At 42.1% G+C, this 22,739-nt stretch overlaps 1 protein-coding gene across 9 annotated transcripts in view; it reads right to left on the bottom strand.

Moving 5' to 3' along the window:
• rapgef6 (Rap guanine nucleotide exchange factor (GEF) 6) overlaps positions 1 to 19,617 on the bottom strand; it is a 287,599-nt gene extending 267,982 nt beyond the window's left edge. For 2 of the 9 annotated variants that reach the window (XM_028812818.2, XM_028812821.2), the window contains exon 1: positions 18,639 to 19,615. In XM_028812818.2, coding sequence (XP_028668651.1) covers positions 18,639 to 18,707 — 69 coding nt within the window. In that variant the 5' untranslated portion in view covers positions 18,708 to 19,615. Of the gene's footprint in view, positions 1 to 18,638 lie in introns of all 9 variants that reach the window. The other 7 variants (XM_028812815.2, XM_051933460.1, XM_028812813.2 and 4 more) reach the window with 5 other exon arrangements.
• Between the last annotated feature and the right edge of the window lie 3,122 nt (positions 19,618 to 22,739).

The raw sequence follows: 22,739 nt of genomic DNA, 5'->3' as shown, positions 1-22,739 counted from the left end.
CAATGTAGTCTTCTAGTGCTGGACTGTAAAGTACAAGGCTCTTAATTCAATCATTTCCATTTAAACTTAAACAATTTAAGTTTAGTCAACTGCACTCTGTACCTACTGTATAATTTACAGGTCACTGTCAATAAAATCATAAGCTACAATGAATAAATGGACTGTCACAATGAACCAGAATAATCTTGCCAATCTGGAAAACAAACATTCATCGTTTACTCCAATGTAAAACATACAGAAAATCACTTCACACCAGGAGGTAAGAATTATTCATGGTGAGGAATTTCTCTCAGGTTTCTTATCAGCGGTGTGGCCAACATCAGGCTTAAACATTCACTGCTACAGCTGCAAAATTAGTGAAGGAAGCCAAATCTGATGGACACTGGCCTTTACACCTTTGTTATCTTTACCTCCCCTATCCACAAAAGTATGCTACTACTCCACTATTTACACAAGAATGAGGAAGATACAACTTGATTTTGTAAAAGAAACAAAGCAGCATGATGATTCAGATAATGCCAATCACAATAAGCGTATGAGTGCATGAAATTATCCAAGAAATCTTCTCTTTCGTATAGTTTTAAGGGTGATATCAAGGAAGAGAAGCAGCTGTTCAAACATTGATACTAGAAAGGACAACTGTTAAACTGGTTACATTATCATTTCTTTTTATTCCCTTGTTATATACTGCAGAATTTCAGCTTATCAGTGATTTTATGTGTCATCTCTGAAACAAAATATATTCACAAATTTATATCTTTTGCTTTTAAAGCAATTAATTCTACCAGGCCACACTTCTTCCCCAGGCAACCGTAAGGTTGTCATGCAAACACAAAGGACAGTATAACTTGTATAACTAAGGTTTATTTAATACATTATAGTCCTACTTCAAAAATCTGCTTCTTGAAAGTCAAACACCATACAATAAATTAATGTTTACTATCACTACTGATCTTGGCCCTGCCATAATGCAATCAATCAACAAGAACAACTTTTAAGGAATGCTTTTTCAAAATTCTGAAAAAAAGCATTACATTTTTTTTTTTGATTTTATTAAAATAAAATTCAATACAAATAAATCAAGTTTCACAAAAATAGATTTGAAACAAATCCAGTTTGATTTAAGCCAGCAGAATAAAAACTTTAATCTAGTAAAAACAATAGATAAATTAATAAATAAATAAAGATAAATAGAGTAAAAGAGGGTAGAGAACCTGCCTCATCAATTTAAATGCTTATTCTAAAATGTTATTGATTAGATCGTGCTAGGTTTTGAAAAAGTTTTGTACAGATCCTCTAAGTGTGAATTTGATTTTTTTTCCTGTTTCAAATAGTATATAACATCAGTTACCCATTGACTTAGAATAGGAGAGTTAGGATTCTTCCAGTTGAGCAAGATAAGTACACATGCCAATAGTGTAGCAAAGGCAATTACAGCTTGTTTGTCCTTCTCTACTTTAAGCCCATCTGGAAGTACACGAAGCACAGCTGTTAATGGGTTAGGAGGGATTGTGACTCTGAGGCTATCTGAAAGGCATTTAAAGATTTTGGTCCAGAATTAGGTTAATTTGGTGCACGCACAAACCATGTGGCCCAGTGAGGCTGGAACTTGATTTCAGCATTTGCAGGTTGGATCTTGCCCTGGAAACATTTTGGACAATTTTAAACAAGAGAGATGCGCTCAATATATAATTTTGAGTTGAATAATTCTATGCTTTGCGTATATGGAGCTCGAGTGAATTCTGTGCACTGCTACCTTCCACTCCTTTTCTGAGATGTTGAGTGAGAGATACTTTTCCCACATTATACTTGGATCTTTGAAAGGGAGGGACTGTAAAATGGCTTTATATATTACGGAAGTCCTCAGGACTGATCAATATTTTTTGCAGCATAGAGGTAGGTGGGAGGTGAGGAAAACTGAGCAGGTTCTGTTTAACCAAGTTTCTAATTTGAAGGTAGGGAAAGAAATGTGGTGCTGGAAAGTTAAATTTGAGAGTGTAATTGTTCGTAGGATGCAAAGACGTTGTCTATGTACTGATTTCTGAGTGATTTAATCCCGAATGTTTTCCAGACATTAAAAACTGCGTACGTTTGAGAGGGTGGAAAAAGATAGTTCTCGTGCAGAGGTGCCACAAACAAAAGCTTCTCTATCTTAAAATTCTTCCTACATTGGTTCCATATTCTGAGTGAGTGAAGCACAATTGGGTTGTTAGTATATTGGTGATAACTTGTATTTATTGGGGTTCAAAGCAAGGAATATAAAGAGGTACTGGAGGATTTTATTTCTATTGCAGACCAAGCCTGTGTATGTTCATCTATTTGTGTCCATGTCCAGGTTTTTATAGCTTGTATATTTGCTGCCCAGTAATAAAACTGAAAGTTAGGTAGAGCCATGCCATGGTCCACCTTAAGTCTTTGTAGGGTCGCCCTTTGGATATGTGGATGTTCTGAATTCCAAATAAATGAAGTTATGGTTGAATCTAATTTCTTAAATGATTTATTTATGTATATTGGAATATTTTGAAATAAAAAGAGAAGCTTAGGAAGGACATTCATCTTAACAGTGTTAATTCTTCCAGCAAAAGTGAGATGAAGGGTTGACCATCTATGCAATTCTTGTTGAATTTTTTCCATACAGTCTGCAAAATCTTGTTGATAAAGAGCTTTATGTTTACTTGTGATATTTACCCCTAGGTGTTTAAACTGATCTGCGATGATAAAAGGGAAGATGTCCAATCTAATATTGTATGCTTCAGAACTCACTGGAAACAGCACACTTTTATTCAAATTAATTCTGAGACCAGAAATCTTTTGAAATACTATTAGTGCTGTTAGGACTGCAGGCACAGTATTTTGTGGATCGGATATATACAGTACCATATCATCTGCATATAGAGAAATTTTCTGTTTAAGTCCTTCTCTGAGAATTCCCTTTATCTCCTACACATTTCTACACTTTCAGCATTTCTGAACTGCCAGTGGCTCAATGGCTATTACAAAATGCAGTGGTGACAAGGGGCATCCTTGTCTGGTACCATGTTCTAATTTAAAGTAGTCAGAATGAATGTTGTTACTACAAACTGAAGCTTCTGGATTGGTATACAGTAGTTTGACCCATGTATAAATGTTCGGGCCAAACCTAAATTTCTCCAATGTAGTGAAAAGGTAGTTCCATTCAACTATATCAAATGCTTTTTCTGCATCCAACGATATCATCATCTCGGGGGTGTTTGACTTTGTGGGTGAATATATACATTAAACAGGTGTCAAAGAAGAAAGGTAAATGTCTGCCTTTAATAAATCCAGTTTGGTCTTGTGATATTACCGAAGGTGCACTTTCTCCATCCTTCTAGCTAGGACTTTGGAGAGTATCTTAACATCATTATTCATAAGTGAAATTGGTCTGTATGATGCACATTGTAACAAGTCCTTATTTTGTTTAGAAAAGACGGTAATTCATTCATGGCAAAATGTTTGAGGTGGAAATTTATTGTCTCTAGCTTCTGTAAATGTTGATAATAAAAGGGGAGCTAGTTGAGTTGAGAATTTCCTATAAAATTCAGCAGGGTAACCATCAAGGACTGCTGCTTTCCCACTCTAAAGCGAGTTTATAGCATCTAATAATTCTGATAGTGCCAGAAGTTTATCCAGTTCCTCTCCACTAAAAGTATCTATTGTGGTATCTGTAATGCATCCAGAAATTCATTAGATTGTGTCTCGTCTTCTTTAAACTCAGTAGAATATAAACATTTATAGTAGTCTGTAAATGTGTGCATTATATTTTTATGGTCAATGATTTTGTCTCTGTTTGTGTTGGTGATTGCTGGGATTGCATTGCGAACTTCTTGCTTTTGGATTTGTTGAGCGAAGATCTTATTAGCTTTCTCTCCATGTTGATAATAATGATGCCTTAATTTAAAATGAGTTGTTCAGTTTCGTAAGTTGTTAAGAGGTTGCGTACTGAATGCAGAGCCTGCCTATTCCTAGGAAGTGCTTCACTTGGACACCTGGCATGTTCTTGATCTATTCTAGTAATTTCACTGATTAGCTCTGATACCTTCTTGGTTACCAATTTATTTCTGTGGGAAAGATATGAGATAATCTGTCCTCTTAAGAAGGTCTTCAGGGTTTCCCAGAGTATTGCTGCAGAAACCTCTGAGGATGTATTTGTCTCTAAAAAAAATATTGATTTGTTTGGATATAAATTCTGTACAGTTCTCATTGGCTATTATGCGGGGCATAATGATTTTAGATCCAAAAATCAAAGGGGCATGGTCGGAAATAACAATAGTATCGTACTTACAGGATTTAATCGTAGGCAAGAAATTGTTATCTACAAAGAAATAATCAATTCTTGAGTAGCGGTGATGCACTGGTGTGTAGAAGGAATATGCTCTTGAGTTTGGGTTTAGAAATCTCCAGGGGTCTGATAAGTTGTGGTAAGTTACAAACTGTGTAATTGTCTTTGCAGTGTTAGATGTCATCGCCCCTGTGGCAGGAGACCTATCTAGGTCTGGATTTAAAACACAAAGTCCCAAGCCATTATAATTTTATGAGTGTTCACATTGGGAATGGATGCAAAAAGATTTTGGATGAAGTCCCTATCATCGACATTGGGTGCATAAATATTTATCAAAATCACTTTACAGTTAAATAAATTACCTATGACAATCACATTTCTCCCTTCAGGATCAGATACTACATCTGAAACTATAAATTAGACTGTTTCTATGTACAAGAATTCCCACACCTCTAGTTTTCTTTGTAAAGCTGGAATGGAACATTTGGCCAGTCCAGTCTTTGCGCAGCCAAAACTGATCCTTGCTTAATAAGTGGGTCTCCTGTAAAAATGCTATTTTAGCGTTTAGACAGAGAGGTGAGAGAAGGTGAGTTAGGTGAGAGAATACTTTCTTTTTAATTTGTGATTCAGGACTTTAACATTCCAGCTCACAAAGTTAACTGTCCGGTCTTGGAGACACTGCTTCTGAACTTTTGTTATCATTTTGTAGTCTTAACTGAAAATAAGACAGTTTTGAGCTTAATTTCCAATTTTCCCAGGAGTTATTGCCATGAAGCATACAGTTACGTTGCACTTATAAGAATTAAAAGGACAGATTAGAGATAGCTTGCTTTTTTTCTCTACCCCCATTTTGCTTCCCCACATGAGGCTGGATCACACTTCACAAAGCCCCAGTCCTCTGACATACCTAGAGACAGAGCACGTCCAAAACAAAACAAGTCCCCCAGCAGAAATTGAGATATTTATTGCCAATACAGTAATCCCTCGCTATATCGCGCTTCGCCTTTCGCGGCTTCACTCCTTCGCGGATTTTATATGTAAGCATATTTAAATATATATCGCGGATTTTTTGCTGGTTCTCGGATTTCTGCGGACAATGGGTCTATTAATTTCTGGTACATGCTTCCTCAGTTGGTTTGCCCAGTTGATTTCATACAAGGGACGCTATTGGTGGATGGCTGAGAAGCTACCCAACTTACTTTTCTCTCTCTCTCTTGCGCTGACTCTCTCTGATCCTGACGTAGGGGGTGTGAGCAGGGGGGCTGTTCGCACACCTAGACTATACGGACACTCGTCTAAAAATGCTGAAAGATTATCTTCACGTTGCTACCTTCTGTGTGCAGCTGATTCGTGAAGCGACATGCTGCAAGGTGCTTCGCATACTTAAAAGCTCAAAGGGCACGTATTGATTTTTCTCTGTCTCTCTCTCTCTCTCTCTCCCTGCTCCTGACGGAGGGGGTGTGAGCTGCCGCCTTCAACAGCTTTGTGCCACGGTGCTTCGCATACTTAAAAGCCAAACAGACATATTGATTTGTTTGCTTCACTCCTTTAAAGAGGAAGATATGTTTGCATTCTTTTAATTGTGAGACGGAACTGTCATCTCTGTCTTGTTATGGAGCACAGTTTAAACTTTTGAAAAAGAGACAAATGTTTGTTTGCAGTGTTTGAATAACGTTCCTGTCTCTCTACATCCTCCTGTGTTTCTGTGCAAATCTATGACCCAAGCATGACAATATAAAAATAACCATATAAATATATGGTTTCTACTTCGCGGATTTTCTTATTTCGCGGGTGGCTCTGGAACGCAACCTCCGTGATGGAGGAGGGATTACTGTACAGTTCAAATACTATAAGCATAAAATATAATCTTCAGCAATCTTGAGATAGTAAGATAGTAAACCCAGGGAATGGTGTTAAAAATGGCCCTGGATAAGCATAGTAAACCCTAATACAATTCTCTTTAGAAGAGAAAAAAAAATTATTTCTTCCTTCCATCCACATACATATGAAAAAGTTTGGGAAAACCTCTTAATTCTTTGGATTTTTGTTTATCATTTGCTGAGCTTTCAAAGTAACAACTTCCTTTTAATATATGACATGCCTTATGGAAACAGTAGTATTTCAGCAGTGACATTAAGTTTATTGGATTAACAGAAAATATGCATCCTAGCATAATTAGACAGGTGCATAAATTTGGGCACCCCAACAGAGATATTACATCAATATTTAGTTGAGCCTCCTTTTACAAATATAACAGCCTCTAGACGCTTCCTATAGCCTTTGATGAGTGTCTGGATTCTGGATGGAGGTATTTGACCCTTCTTCCATACAAAATCTCTCCAGTTCAGTTAAATTTGATGGCTGCCGAGCATGGGCAGCCTGCTTCAAATCATCCCATAGATTTTTGATGATATTCAAGTCAGTGAACTGTGAAGGCCATTCCAGAAAATTGTACTTCTCCCTCTGCATGAATGCCTTTGTAGATTTCGAACTGTGTTTTGGGTCATTGTCTTGTTGGAATATCCAACCCCTGGAGAACTTCAACTTTGTGACTGATGCTTGAACATTATCCTGAAGAATTTGTTGATAATGGGTTGCATTCATCTGACCCCTGCGGTGGGTTGGCACCCTGCCCAGGATTGGCTCCTGCCTTGTGCCCTGTGTTGGTTGGGATTGGCTCCAGCAGACCCCCGTGACCCTGTGTTCGGATTCAGTGGGTTGGAAAATGGATGGATGGATGGATGGATTCATCTGACCCTCGACTTTAACAAGGGCCCCAGTCCCTGAACTAGCCACACAGCTCCACAGCATGATGGAACCTCCACCAAATTTGACAGTAGGTAGCAGGTGTTTTTCTTGGAATGCGGTGGTGTTCTTCCGCCATGCAAAGCACTTTTTGTTATGACCAAATAACTCAATTTTTGTCTCATCAGTCCAAAGCACTTTGTTCCAAAATGAATCTGGCTTGTCTAAATGAGCATTTGCATACAACAAGTGACTCTGTTTGTGGCGTGAGTGCAGAAAGGGCTTCTTTCTCATCACCCTGCCATACAGATGTTCTTTGTGCAAATTGCGCTGAATTGTAAAACGATATACAGATAAATCATCTGCAGCAAGATGTTCCTGCAGGTCTTTGGAGGTGATCTGTGGGTTGTCTGTAACCATTCTTACAATCCTGCGCATATGCTGCTCCTGTATTTTTCTTGGCCTGCCAGACCTGGGTTTGACAGCAACTGTGCCTGTGGCATTCCATTTCCTGATTCCATTCCTTATAGTTGAAACTGACAGTTTAAACCTGAGATAGCTTTTTGTAGCCTTCCCCTAAACCATGAGACTGAACAATCTTTGTTTTCAGATCTTTTGAGAGTTTCTTTGAGGATGCCATGCTGTCACTCTTCATAGGAGAGTCAAAGGGAGGCACAACTTGCAATTGACCACCTTAAATACCTTTTCTCATGATTGCACACAACTGTCTATGAAGTTCAAGGCTTAATGAGCTAATCCAACCAATTTGCTGTTGCAAGTAAATCAGTATTGAGCAGTTACATGCATTCAAATCAGCAAAATTACAAGGGTACTCAAATTTTTGCACAGCCAGTTTTTCACATTCGATTTAATTTCATACAACTAAATACTGCTTCACTAAAAATCTTTGTTCGGAAAACACCCCAGTACTCAGATGTTCCTAGGAAATGAAAGACATACCACTGTTATCTTTTTTGTTGAAAGTAGAGTAAAATATTATGCAAGCTGAGAGGGGTTCCCAAACTTTTTCATATGACTGTACATGTATATAATTGTAATTAAAGCATAAGCAAAAAGTGTCAAAGAAGGGAAAAGGATATATAATTCAAGTACCAGTATCATTGCAAGCAGATCAAACAGTCTGTAAGATCTCCTTTGCCATGCCATGATAGGATGTGACTCACGACTGTATTTCAAAAAACTGTCGGGATCAGTTTTCTTAGCTCTTTTTCTGTTTCCTCCGTAGAGGTAAAGATGTAATGATTGCCTTGAATGTCCACTTTCAGTTTGGCAGGGTACAAGAGGCTGTATCTGATCTCAGCTTTCCGTAAGCGCTTTTTAATGTTGTACAAAAGTGGCACATTTAGCAGCTGTTGAGGGTTAGAAATCAGGGAAAAACATGAATGTGGTTATTCTGAAATATAATCTCTTGTTTCTACCTGAGAAGTAACAATACATATAATTAAAATTGTAATTTTTCGAAACGCATGATAAGTCTTTAGTTTAGAGGTATCCCCATATGCGGTAAGCTGCTGCTATCTCGGTGTCCAATTTAAAGTCCTCTCCAATTATCTTAGAGAACAGTTCAGCTATGAATTTCACTGGGTTTAGACTTTCACGATTCTCAGGGAGACCTTCGATTCTAATATTATTCCTTCTGCATACATCTTCCAGTGCAGCCAGTCTGCCAGATGTTCGGCTGTTTCAATTCGATTCGTGAACATTTGCTTAACATCGTCCAACTGTGGGCCAAGAACTCTCAGTTTATTCTCAAACTTAAGACGCATTTTCCTGAATTTGCTCCTCAATATTTTCTAGCATACCTTTAAAGGCAATTATTTACACATTTCTCCTGGTCTATAATATTATGCCACAGCTTCTCGTTTGTCTTGTGAATATCATTTATTTCCTTCCTTATAAACATTTATTTTTTTCTTTATATCTTTCTTGAGCTGTGGCCATTGCAGTGATCATTACCTTCAGTTCGGACAGATCGTTTCAGCCTTCGTGCTCCGTAGGTGAAGTGGCAAGTCCAGTTAAAATTGATGCTCCCAGCTCACGAGGAGTAGATGAGAACACGGAAGGTAAGGCCATTTTCAGTTTCAATGAATCTTCTGGAATCGATGAGCTATCATGACCTAAATCACTTGCACATTCGCTTCCACTTTCGCTCTCGGCTGGAGACAATACAACGGCCCTGGTTCCCGGGAAATCTGGGCTTTCGCCTGTCTGTTCCGGGTCAGTCTCTGTAAGGCTATACCTTGAACTTGGACTTGATGCCTGTCTAGGCTTGGATGGAGTTTTAGATTTCTTTTCAGTTTCTTTCTGTGCCCCTTTCTTGCTGCTCATGTTTATATATGCTTGCATATACTTTAATAGAACTTCCTCGTGTTGGGTTCTTATAGCCTAGGCCATCTTTAGGTTGAGCAACAATTCTTTTTTTCAGATCCTCAGAGAGTTCTTTGCCATGAAGTGCCATGTTGAACTTCCGGTGACCAGTATGAGAGAGTGTGAGAGCGATAACGCCAAATTTAACACATCTGCTCCCCATTCACACCTGAGACCTTGAAACACTAACGAGTCACATGACACCGGGGAGGAAAATGGCTAATTGGGGACAATTTGGACACTTTTCACTTAGGGGTGTACTCACTTTTGTTGCCAGCGGTTTAGACATTAATGGCTGTGTGTTGAGTTATTTTGAGGGGACAGCAAATTTACACTGTTATACAAGCTGTACACTAACTACTTTACATTGTATCAAAGTGTCATATCTTCAGTGTGAAAAGATGTAATAAAATATTTACAAAAATGTGAGGGATTAACTCACTTTGTGAGATACTGTGTCTGTGTGTGTGTGTATATATATATATATATATATATATATATATATATATATATATATATATATATATATATTAGTTGAACCTCGGGTCACGAACATCTCAGACCACGTACAAATCGGGTTATGACCAAAAAGTTCGCCAAACTTTTGCATCTGTTCATGACCACACACTCGGGTGATGAACAAGCCAGGTTCCCTTCCGGTTCGCACGATGATTTCCGCGCGTGTTGTCTCTCCCTGTGCAGCGAGCGAGCGAGCGAGAGAGAGAGCGCGCGAGACAGCAAGCAACAGAGAGAGAGCTGGCCGCATAAGGCCGAGAAGGCAGTTAAAGAATGCACTGGGCTTGTTTTTAAAGAGACTGATTTGAGCATTGTTTTAACCTCATTGTATTAATGAAGACTTTTTTCTATTGGATTTTAACCTCCACTTCACTTCTGTTTACAGCGATCGGTTCGTAGCGTGCATTGGTGCAATGTTACTTTTCTTGGTTGTTTATTAAATTATGGATTTTTCAAATATTCATTTTTTTCCCTGGGTTTAAAACCCATTTAAAAAAAGTGTTTACAGCAGTGGTTCGTAAGGCTATAGCTTGAATTCTTGCAATGTTACTTTTCTCTGTTCAAGGTTTTCTCAGTGTTATTCAATGTTTTTACATTTAGTTTACTATTACGCTGTGCATTCTATGGTATAGTTAACTATTTTTCTGCTTAAAAATCTTTAAAAAGATATATTTACATACAGTTTGTACGGTCTGGAACGGACTAATTGTATTTACATACAATCCTATGGGGGAAATGACATCGGGTCACGACCAAATCGGGTTATGACCAGAGTTTTGGAACGAATTACGGTCGTGACCCAAGGTTCCACTGTATATATATTGTAGGAGACGGCCGGGGTCCATGACCGGCCGGGACGCCCCTTCGTTATATGCTCAGGGGGAGCAGCCATGGCCTGTGCAATACTTCCCCCTGGACACCAGATGGCCGCCCCCCCCTGGGATGGAGCTGTGCCTCGGTTTCCCGCAGGGCTCCATGGGATTTGGAGTTGGGTGCAGCCCTGTTGGGTCCCACAGGCGGCGCCAGGGGTTGCTGCAGCTGGAACTCCTGAGCCCTTATGGGCAGTGTTTCACCACACCCAGAAGTGCAGCCGGAACTCGGCAATCAAGCACCTGGAGCACTTCCGGGTGAACTATAAAAGGGGCCAGCAGCCACCACTCCAGGAGCCAGAATCCGGAGGAGGAGGACAAGGTTGCCTAGGAAGAGTGGTGGAGGAAGAAAAGAGTGCTTTGCTGTGTGTTTTATTTGGTGTGTTGTGCTTGGGACTGTGTACTGCCTGTAGGACACAGGGAGGACATGCGCCCACAGGCGAAGAAAAAAATAGTTTATTTTACATGTGCCTCCGTGTCCAGTCTGTGTCAGGTCGGGCACCTATATAGCGCCTTTTCACACTGGCGTAGACGGCAGGATTCCTGATCGTCTGGAAGGCAGGGACCTGCAATCATATCTGTGTGATGACCTGTCACAGCAGCGAGAGGCACACGCACGGCACAGGAGCACGAAGCACAACCCCCACAACAGTGCACCGAAGTGTGCTCACACAGTAGGACGACTGCGGAAAACTCCCTCATCCACCACACCTCATGGGGAGGAAAAGAGCCGGACAGGCCCAGCGATCAGTGTCCAGAACTGCTCGTGCCATCAGGACCGACTCAGAGGCCAGTGGGCTCCGATGAGGGGCCACTCAGGAGCAGACGGTTCCCAACCATGGGATCCGTGAGGAGGTAGGTGATGGACTCCGGGATTTTGTACCCTGGGCGTGTTATACAGCTCTGCCGTCTACCTACCTCCTAGATACCGGTGAGCTGGACCCGCGCTGGTGGCCTGGAGATGCCTGCCCCTGGTATGATGGTGGGGCGCGCTCGTCAGAGAGGGAGATCGGTCTGGAGCCCCTTTTTGCAGCCAAGCAAATGCGCGAAGACGGCAGCCCGGAGGATCTTCCCGATGAGGATTTTCCCACAGAGCAGGGGGCAGTGAATGTGTGTCGGCTCCCCGCCAATAAAAGGTGGGGACGACGAACCTCCACCCTGAACCCAAAGAACACCCGAAGGGGCTTACGGGAAACCCGCTTGGCCTCGATGGCTTGTGGTCGACGGGAGAGGACGAGGTGAATCCGAGTCCACCACCGACCGAGGAAACTAACCTGCTTTTGGCTGTACAGGACTTGGAGGGCATCCTCCTACCCCCTGCAGTCCCCTCTTTCATGTTTTTCAGACCCTACAAGAGACGAAGGAGAGGCTGGAGAAAAAGCTCGGGGCGCCTTTAGGGACTATGATTGAGTGGCTGAAGTGGCGTGGCAGTGGATTCTCCAGCCTGCAGGATGCGGCAGTACAGGTGAGTGAGGTATGACGATGCGGGTTCGTGCATGCTCCCATCTTCTGTATGGGAGCCCTTGAACCCAACACCGTCCGTAATGCTACCGATGAGCTAAGCAGTGAGGCACAACATAGCAAAGGGAATGGTGAAAAAGTGCAAAGTGCTTTTATTAAAACAGAACAAAACAGTGTTCAAATTAAATAAAGTGCAGTGATTCACAAAGTCTTCATTAAATAAATAATCCATAAAAACAGATGTGAAGAGTGGAGGTTAAAATCCACTGGAAAAAATCTTTAAAACAACAAGGTTAAAATAATGCAGAAAGCTGTCCTTTCAAAAACATTACAACAACAAGAAGCCCGGTGCCTTTTTACCTGGCGGCTCCCCTGCTTCTCCCGTCTGGACTTCTCAACAGGGGAGTCGCCCTTTCTGCTGCTGCCCTTCTCTTCACTCTACTGTTGGTCATTCGCGTCTCCGATCTCTTGCTCCAGTAGGCACCACCGAACAGCAACTTGGGATTCCCCAACGACCAGGGCTCTCATGCTGGGGAAAACCAAATCCCAAGTCCCAACTCCCGCAGCCTTCTCTGCCTTACGCGGCAAGTCACCCGCCTTCCGGTCACTCCCGCCCTTCAGAATAAACTCTGCGGGAGCGACCACTACTGCTACTCTTTGGGTGTCGGCCTAACACCCAAGCTCCCTGATCAGCCGAGCGCGAGCATGCAGTCACTCGCTTGCTCGCTCTCCCACACTGACTTGCTCCTGCAGCTTCCTGCTCTCCTGCAACCTCCGGCTTTCTTTCACCTGTTGTCTCTCTTCTTTTTTCCTCCTCACTACCTGACTCGCGCTTCTATTTTATCAAGAGGGCTTGGCAGCTGTGGCAAATCAGCAGCCCCAGGAACAATTACGGATGCGGGCGGTTTCTGACATGTGCACTTAGGTGAGAAACGCCCACATCGCGAATCACCCTGAGAACCGCTTCAGCCACATAACCACCACGCCCCCTCACCAAGCCGCTAGCGCGGTGATTATTTATTTTAAAACTGGCCTTAGAACGGGAGCTGTGGACTCGCAACACCACATGAGGCCTGTGCCATAAATTAAAGGGGAGGGTGGAGCACAACAGTGGCAGTATTGGTCAGTTCTGCTTGCCAAGCCGCCTCGCCTCCTACACAAGACGCAGCCACAATAACTGACAGCGTGGCAGAGCGGCAGAGGAGTGTGCAGGGAGGCAGATGCTTGACATCGGCTGCCAAACAGCCTTGCCTCGATTGCCGGCACTGGTCTTGTGGGTATCCAAATGGGTGCAGACGGCACGGGATCCCTCTTCTTCCCGTAAAGGGACCCAGACCGTCGGGGCGCCCCAGAGCAGGAGGAGGTCACGGGAAAAGAAGACGGGGACTCCTGACAAAGCGCAGCGTGAGCCCGTCTGCTCGCAGACAGTGGAAGGCTGCGTTGCGGAGGGGCAGAGACACCATGAGCCCTCAGCTGGGCAGACGTCGGGGCAGGAATTCCCCTCCTGCTTCCGATCCCGCAGGGTTCGGAATAAAGGGGAGCAGCGTTGCCATGAATGTGGCCGCTGTGGTCACAGCTGGAGGGGTTGTCCCTGGAGGACGTCCAAAGGATGTGGACATCGGGACAACTCCTCCCGTTTTCGCAGTTTTGTTTCCACAGGACAGGCCTGTGAACCAGATGACACTGTCTCCCTGTCCTGGAGAAGACCAACCCTCGCGGGACGTGCCGCTCAGCGGGGCAATGTGGCAGACGGCCAGGGTCCATGACCGGCAGGGACGCCCCTTCGTTATATGCTCAGGGGGAGCAGCCATGGACTGTGCAGTACCTCCCAGGAGGTGCTGCAGCTGGGACTCCTGAGCCCTTATGGGCAGTGTTTTCACCACACTCGGAACTGCAGCTAGAACTTGGCAATCAAGCACCTGGAGCACTTCCGGGTGAACTATAAAAGAGGCCAGCAGCCACCACTCCGGTAGCCAGAATCCGGAGGAGGAGGACGAGGTTGCCTGGGAGGAGTGGTGGAGGAAGAAAAGAGTGTTTTGCTGTGCTTGGGACTGTGTACTGCCTGTGGGACACGGGGAAGATGTGCGCCCACAGGCGAAGAAAAAATAGTTTATTTATTTTACGTGTGCCTCCGTGTCCAGTCTGTGTCGGGTTGGGCGCCTATATAGTGCCTTTTCACACTATATTTTATATATTATATATCTATATATGCACACTTTCTTGACTACTCAAGGTCTACTGATGAAAGGCGTCTGTTGATGCCAGCTCTGTGTGGTATCAAATCAAAACAAAAACTCTTCTGATGTGTGCCTCCGAGCTGAAAGAATAAGCTACTCACATCCACTTGAAATTTTGACTCCCTTAATGTGTTTAAACAGTGTTTAAAACCTCATTTAATGAATTTCTGTCTAACTGATGTTAGGCATTAGGTTTTTGTAACGTGGTGATTTTAAATAGCTTGTAAACTTGTCCGGTAACAGACACATATTTACTTGATTATGTTGACAATTTTTTGTAAGTTGCTTTGAATAAAAGTGTATGCCAAGCAAATAAATGTAAATGATAATGAGTGAAAAACATCCATCTGGTAAGTAGTGCCAGGTAAGGTGTTGGGACTCTAAACTAGGATACTAGATCAGCAAGCAATCACTGGTTCAGTGACTAACTGAGAACAAGTCCGTTTTCCTGAGAAAAACATGGTCAAAAACAAAGTATTTGTCAAATGCATTGGAATAAAATATTTGCTAAATAAGCAACAAACTGGATGAAACACATTAAAAAAATGGGAGAATGGACAGATAGAAATCGAATTCATACTCCGTTAATGATTAATCAACACTGCCATAAAAATATACCACAGTCCAACTACACCTCGGTTTTACCCCTGCATCTACACAAAAATACAATGTGCTAGTAGGGCGATGTTGCTAAAGATAAAGAAAAAGAATTAAAAGGGGACTATACAAGTCCAATGCCTTGACATGTCAACTTGGATTACCTGGATATAATATTTGCTGTTCAGGCAAAAGAATATGTAAGAGGATACACTGAAAAATTTTCTCTCTTAAAAGTCCAGAAACCAACTGGGGCACATTCACCCAAATACCAACTTTAAAATGTCAGATCTATCACTTAGTGCAGATTCAATTCATACTGTATCTCATCTTGCTCTCAAGCCAGACAGGCCTGTATACAGATGACAGTTTCTTGCATGACTATTAACTTGTGCACTGACAGGTATATATTTCCTGCTTTGTGATTTTACTGTTTCATGTTCATCCATGTGATTAGGACAATAGACAAAAGACTGCATCTATGGCCCCGATTACATATTCTTTTACAAAGGTGATATAAATATGTCTTCTGGATGTCTTCAGAAAATAGTTTAAAAAAGTAACCTACAAGTAACAGTAGTTTGAAATGAAACAAGTTAAACACTGAAAGTAAAACATAATGAAGCTTTCATGTTTTGCCCAATAAGGTAAAGCTAATCTCAGGTTATGCTGGGCCTTTTTTAAACAAAGCAACAGATTTACAATGTTTGTATTTTGTAACATCAATTTGTAATTTTTTTAATCACATTTAGTTTTCCTTTCATTTGCTATTCTGATTGGCAATCAATTCATAGGATATTGGCTGTGGCTTACAGGTTTAAATCACCATGAGTCATCTTCTGCAATGTTTTGCCACCAGAAGGCAGACACATCTGGTGGAAGCACTGCTCATCCCCGAAACATAACTGCAGGTATAAACATAACACATGATTAACGTGGTAAAGGGCTTGCCTTCCTCAGCTCCCTTCAGGTGGCCCAGGTGCATACTTATAAATGGAAATGACACAGCATGCCATTCTGAAGTCAGACGATGATTAACAAACACTCCAACATTTCCATGCATTTATTTGGCAAGTAATTTTTTACAATATGTTTTATATGTTATACCATGTGAGATCAAGTGATTTGGTCAGGTTAATATCTTTTGTACTCATATTATTTCCAGACATGACATTTGTGACCACCTAGGAGTTAGCCTCACATTAATTCCCTTCTGACTAAATGCCTTCATTTTCAAAATAGTAGAATGAATGGATTATTCAACACCCTATAGTACAGACACAGCTTCAGAGGTAACATACACATGACACAAAGTCACGGGATCTAGTTACTTCCCTTCTTATAATTGCTAGACATGAAATGACAGATATGAGAATCAGCAACACTGTCATGGTCTGAAGGTTTGCTGGCATAGTAAATTATAATGCATCACAAGCAACTCAACTTTTTGTATCGAACTAGCATTGTACATAATGCAGCATGAATCATGGCACAATTCTAATGGTCTTAATCAAGGCATGAAGGTTGGATTTTTAGACATTAGAACTGCAATATGAGACTCACAAAAAAAAAAGGGAAACTAAAACATCAGCAGAAAAAACTACTTAAAAATAAAAAGTAAGGAGAAACTGTGCCACATATCCACTAGTAAAGGAAAATGTTTGTGCTTTGTCTCTACTCAAAATGATTATTTGACAACAGCGGTTAGTGCTGCTGCCTCATAGCTCCAGGGCTGGCTTCGAATTCTGACTCAATCACCGTCTGTATGGTATTCACATGTTCTCTACATGGGTTTTTTTGCAAAATTACAAATAAATGCACATTTGGTAATCTAGTGACTCAAAAATTGGCCTACTACGAATGAATGAGAGTATGTGCATGAAGGTGCCCTGCAATAAACTATTAGATCCTATTTTGTGCTCCCTGTTCCTGGGATAGATATCCATTCTATAGAACCTTGGTAAGCAGGTTAGAAAAAAAGATGGATGGACAACAAGCACTGTATAATGATGATCAAAAAAGGCAACCACATTACATTTACAAGAAACACAAGAGTTATCAAAGCTACTGAAGCAGCAGAATTTAAACTGGATTTAAATGTCCTAAAACTTCAGTACAACAATGCAGAAAACAGTGTTGCTACCATGTACCATTTAGATCCTGGCTCTATTCCCGACTGGAGTAGCTTCTGCATATGTTTCCATACAGGTACTCTATTTTCCTCCAACAGCCCATAGACACACATGGTTAGGCCAACTAGTGACTCTATACTGGCTCAATATGACTATACAGTATGTTACATTTTGGCATGTGAAAAAAGGACATTCTGCCCAGGGGTGGCTATTGCCACATGCCTGTTACTTGAAAACATCTACCAAGGAAGGCAGGTTTATAATAATAGCAAATGTTACTCTTTATCCATCCATCCACTATCAGGCACACTTAATCAGTGTCAGACTTGCAGAGAGCTTAAGGGTAACCCAGCAATACAAGAACCAGCACATCATACTGCACATTGACACATATGGGGTTGATTCACCTGCCTCTGGTGAATTATTACTGTTTTGGAAACACAAAAAACGTCATGTCAGCAACATTTTCCTTCGTTTAATTTGACCCGAGTATAAAACTGGCCGTTTTAGCAGTGGCAGTATTGTCACTTGAGTCTAGTGAAATTCTTGCATGTAAAACTAACATGCAATATGTTGCCACTCTACAGGTGATGTGTCAAACGTAAGTTTGCATATGAAAAATCTAATAAAGGGAAAGGTAATTTTATTGGTGGTGGTAAGAATAAATAGAAAAAAGTCAACTGCCACTTAAGATGAAGAAACTGAGTAAAATTATTGTAATCGTATCTAACTTTGTAGTTTAAAATTAACGGAGTTACCATTTTGACACATTGGACTTGTACTTTCCGCTTCACTATTAAAGTAGCTATGTATTAAGTTGTCACTTTACACATATTATTAGAACAGCTGGAAAAAGCGACATCTTGGTGACTCAAAAAACAGCGGGAAGTCGTTGTGTGAATCATCTGGAATGATAGGGCCCTCTACACCACCCTCTCTGAAACAAGGAAGAATTCTGAGACTAAAGTTAACTTGAGCTACTGCAAATATCCGCCGATTGTATATTAATCTTCTCATGTGGTGAGGTTGATTAATTGTCAAAAAGTGTAAGAATGTACAAAAATTGCACGTACACACCCCTTCATATACTGTACTGTGACGAACACATTGTGCGTTTAAAGAGCACATTAGGCACTATAGAGAGATTAAGTCGGTTAGAATGCTTTGGTTAACCATTTTGACTTCTTAAACGATCACAGCAGATAGGCAAAATGAAATCGTAAGAAAAGGCAACCAGACAGACATAGCAACCAATATGGAGTGAATTAAAGTCAAAGCAGCAATCTCCAACATGAAATGAATCGGAAAAGAGAGGAACCCGAGAGGCTACCCGTATAGAGAATCGAAAAGCCAAGCTGTACAACGGATTATTCAGTAAACGGCGACTCCTTACCTCTGAAGTCCTCTCAAGCGGTAGCTTCTTTAGAGCTCGTTTAAACAAGACGTCCATGACAGATGTCATTTTATTTTCAACGCCAATAGTTCAACAAAAGAATTCACCCTCAGGCTTAAAACAAAAGATACATTTCTCAATTCCTGTTAGAGGGTTACAGTTAGTTATTTTCGCTTCCCCACTCCAAATGTTCCCAAACGCAAGTCGAGTAAAGTAGGGACAACCCCTTTGCTTTCAAGTTTTGGGGCGGCATACTTGAACCGCCAGAACAGCGCGGCTTGCTTCGGTGGTCGCGCAGAGCTCACTTTAAAGATAGAAATCTGTAAGTGATGAAATCCAGGTGCGTGGCATACATTGTGAACTCCGTCCAAACTTACTGAGAAATAAGACTGACCGGGACACATGGGGCTCCCCCTTGACTAACACTCGCTTTGGCTGCCTCCATCCCCCAGTCCGCCTCCATTCAAACACCAAGGTTCTTCACAGAAATCCAAAACACTGCATCTCAAAGTTGTAAAACATTACAGTGGTAATTATTTGTAATCCTATAAGGAAGAGAAAAAAATAGCAATTTTTTTTTTTAAATGAGGCAAAATGAGAGCAGAACTGCTTTACAGAACTGTGCGTTCAGCCCATGTGCGTCTGTCGCGCTGTCACCAAATTAACGTTTAACATAGTTTGAGCCCCATATAATAAAAATCAAAAAAACAAATGGACAGCAACGCGGTGTTCCGGCAGCTGTTTCCAAGTCATCCGCATTTCCACTTTTAAAGTTTCTCAGGAAAAACTAAATGCGTGTTCTGCTTTAGAGCGAGTTGATACAAGAGTTGCCTAACTGCGAAACATACTGCGGAGAGTAACCAATTACGCCTACCGGCAGCAATCCCGAACTGTCACAAATGGCATACCCCGTTTCTCCCTTTCTCCGCTCCAAGTGAGCGCCTTCAGGGAAAACTCGCGATAGGCCGCCCCTCCCCCTTGCAGCCAAACTCTGCCTATGACGTCATCCCGCGTGCAGCCGCACTCTGCCTGTTATAACAAAAGAGGGCGCGTTCTTACACAGACAGCGGGGCAAACTTCACAGAGATAGGAGGTACGAATCCCAAGACAAGCAGAGTTTTTGTAAGTTAAATTCCATTTAGCGTCAAAACTTCAACAGCCACTAAACGTCGTAAGTAACGGCAAAGGAATATTTTTAGACAAACAGCCAAGTGTGACGCTCGATTGTGTACATTATACCAAAAAAAAAATCAATCGTTACATCAGGTCCAGGGTTTATTGAATGGCAAAGATACGTTTGACTTTTTTTTAAATTTTACCGATAAATTGTAAAAAGCGTGTCTTGATGGTAAAGTAACACAAAAATGGGTAGGCTTAGATAGGGGACGCACGTTGGAGCCCATGGAGGTAGTCATGTAGGAGAGGATAAAATCAGACCCAAGTGCCGTTATGAGCAATGCTGCACAGCCTCTCTCTGACACACTAACACAGAGTACAACGAATCATTAAGCAGGAGTGTGTCAGGAAACGCTGCAGGGGCCTCATTATCAATGGTTGGGGTTTAGAGCTGGGAAAAAAACTCAAGTCTTGGGCTGAAAAGCTCAAAGTAGCCAGCCAGTTGTTCAAAGCTGATCCTCCAGCTAGGATGTTGGATATCTCTGGGTCCAGAGTTATTGAGGCTGATCCTCCAATTAGCTGTGAACCACCCAATCTCAATGAGATTGCACAGGTGGTGAACCAGCTGAGTGGGGGAAAGGCTAAAGGGATCTGTGGTATCCAGGGTGAACGTCTCCAGGCTGGTGGTAAGGCTGTCCTCCTGGCATTGCAAGCAATCTTTGCTTCCACTTGGGAGACTGGCATCATTCCAACTGACTGGAAAACGGGACTTGTTGTCCCTATCTGGAAAGGGAAGGGTGATTGCCTGGTTTGCAACTACAGGGGGATAACACTGCTCTCTGTGCCGGGTAAGGTCCTTGCTAGGGTCGTCCTCAATAGGATCCGTGATCACTTGCTTACCTACCAGCAACTGAAACAGTCTGGTTTTACGCCTAAGAAGTCTACCATCAACCACATCCTGGCACTGAGGGTTCTCATGGAGCACAAACGCGAATATCGGCAAAGTTTCTTTGCAGCCTTTGTCGATTTTCGCAAAGCGTTTGACTCAGTTGATCGAGCTGCCCTGTGGGACATCCTGAGGATTCGCTGGATCCCCTCGAGGTTGCTGGATATCATGGCCGACCTGTACACTGGTACTGTGAGTGCTGTGCAGAGTGGAGGCAGGACCTCTGCGTTTTTCCCAGTTGATTCTGGGGTCCGTCAGGGGTGTGTTCTTGCTTCTACTCTGTTCAATGCTTGTATGGACTGGGTGTTGGTCATGGGATCCAGCGGCTGTGGGGCTTCTGTTGGTGAAGAAAGATTCACGGATCTTGACTTTGCTGACAATGCTGTGATCTTTGCGGTGTCAATGGAGGCTCTGATTGGGGCACTCTAGAGACTGAGTGAGGAGTCTGAGTGTCTGGGCTTGCGAGTGTCCTGGATAAAAACCAAGATCCAGGCCTTTAATGACCTCTTGGGCACAGCCATCAGCAGTGTGTCTGTTTACGGAGAGAGTGTTGACCTTGTTGAGATGTTTACATACCTGGGCAGTGACATTCATGTCTCTGGTGAATCTTCCTATGAAGTCACTAGACGGATTGGGAGAGCATGGGGGGTCATCAGGTCGCTGGAAAGGGCTGTGTGGCGCTCCCACTATCTATGCAAAAGGACGAAGGTCCATGTCTTTAGAGTCCTGGTGCTTCCTGTCTTGCTGTATGGTTGCGAGACATGGACGCTATCCAGTGACCTGAGATGAAGACTGGACTCCTTTGGTGCTTGTGTCGAATGAGCGGTTGCTCATGGAGTCCCGAATGAGGCACATTACCTGCATTGTGAGGGAGCGTCAGTTACGGCACTACAGCCATGTGGCACGTTTCCCCGAGGGTGATCCAGTTTGTAAGATCCTCATTGTTGGGGACCTGAGTGGCTGGACCAGACCAAGGGGTGGCCCACGTAACACCTGGCTGTGGCAGATAGAGGGTCATTTACGGAGGGTGGGACTGGACCGCGTGTCTGCCTGGGGGGTTGCAAACCGGGATCCTGAGTTGTTTCGTTGTGTAGTGGGTGCGGCAACGCACTGTACCAGTGCATGCTCCCCAACTTGACTTAACTTGGGCTGAAACCACACTCATAGCTAAATGCTGGTCTGGGGTATTCACCTGCATTTCCACATATTGGATCTTTAAATGTGAAGTTCTTTGTAATGAACGAAATGTACTAACTTAAAAAAAAATAAACTGTCAAATTAAGCCTGCTTGCTTTTCACGATGAATCACACATGTTCATTACATTTTTTCAGTACTGTAGTTTGGTCAAATTGAGAAAGGTGCAAAACATTTCCTTTTGTATTCGGCTACACTCAAAGTCAAACTGCCAGTGCCTTTGTGTAGTTAATATGCAAACCACCATCTCTGAGAACTCTATTCTCAACTCTATTCTCTCTATTGAACTTTATGTCAGAATAGGGGGTTGGCAAGAAAGGGTCTGTGCTGTTCACCCAAAGCATGACATACATCAAATATAGTTCTGAGACTTCACACTTGCACAAGTTATTAGATGACAGTGTAATTATATAAGGTGAATAGCAGTAGGAATACAAAGGACAGGTTCTTGCTTTTGTTGGGTAGTGTAGAATGACCCATTGGCAAAAGCAAAGAAATGTTGGTGGACATAAGAAGGAAGTTGTGCATTACCACAACACTGTTTACTACACAGGATGCATTATGTGTCTGTGGGAGTTCCACACCAAGTACTTTTGTTTGGTTTCATTCAGTTTTATTGTCCAAAACGGAAATTTGATTTGTAGGCAGGTTTGAAAGAGAGAACACTATTTACATTAACATATCAAAAGAACAAAGCCATCAAATATAAACTTTATACAAATACAGGAAATATAGCAGTAAAGAAAATATTTGTGGTTATGGTATAACATCACATTCTGCATATTACACATAAAAATTAAAAAAACATCAAGACTTGACTAATGTTTGATGCAAATGATAGCTG

This window comes from Erpetoichthys calabaricus, chromosome 11 (genome assembly GCF_900747795.2).
Source record: "Erpetoichthys calabaricus chromosome 11, fErpCal1.3, whole genome shotgun sequence".
Classification (NCBI taxonomy): domain Eukaryota; kingdom Metazoa; phylum Chordata; class Cladistia; order Polypteriformes; family Polypteridae; genus Erpetoichthys; species Erpetoichthys calabaricus.
This window is presented reverse-complemented; position numbering and strand designations above follow the sequence as displayed.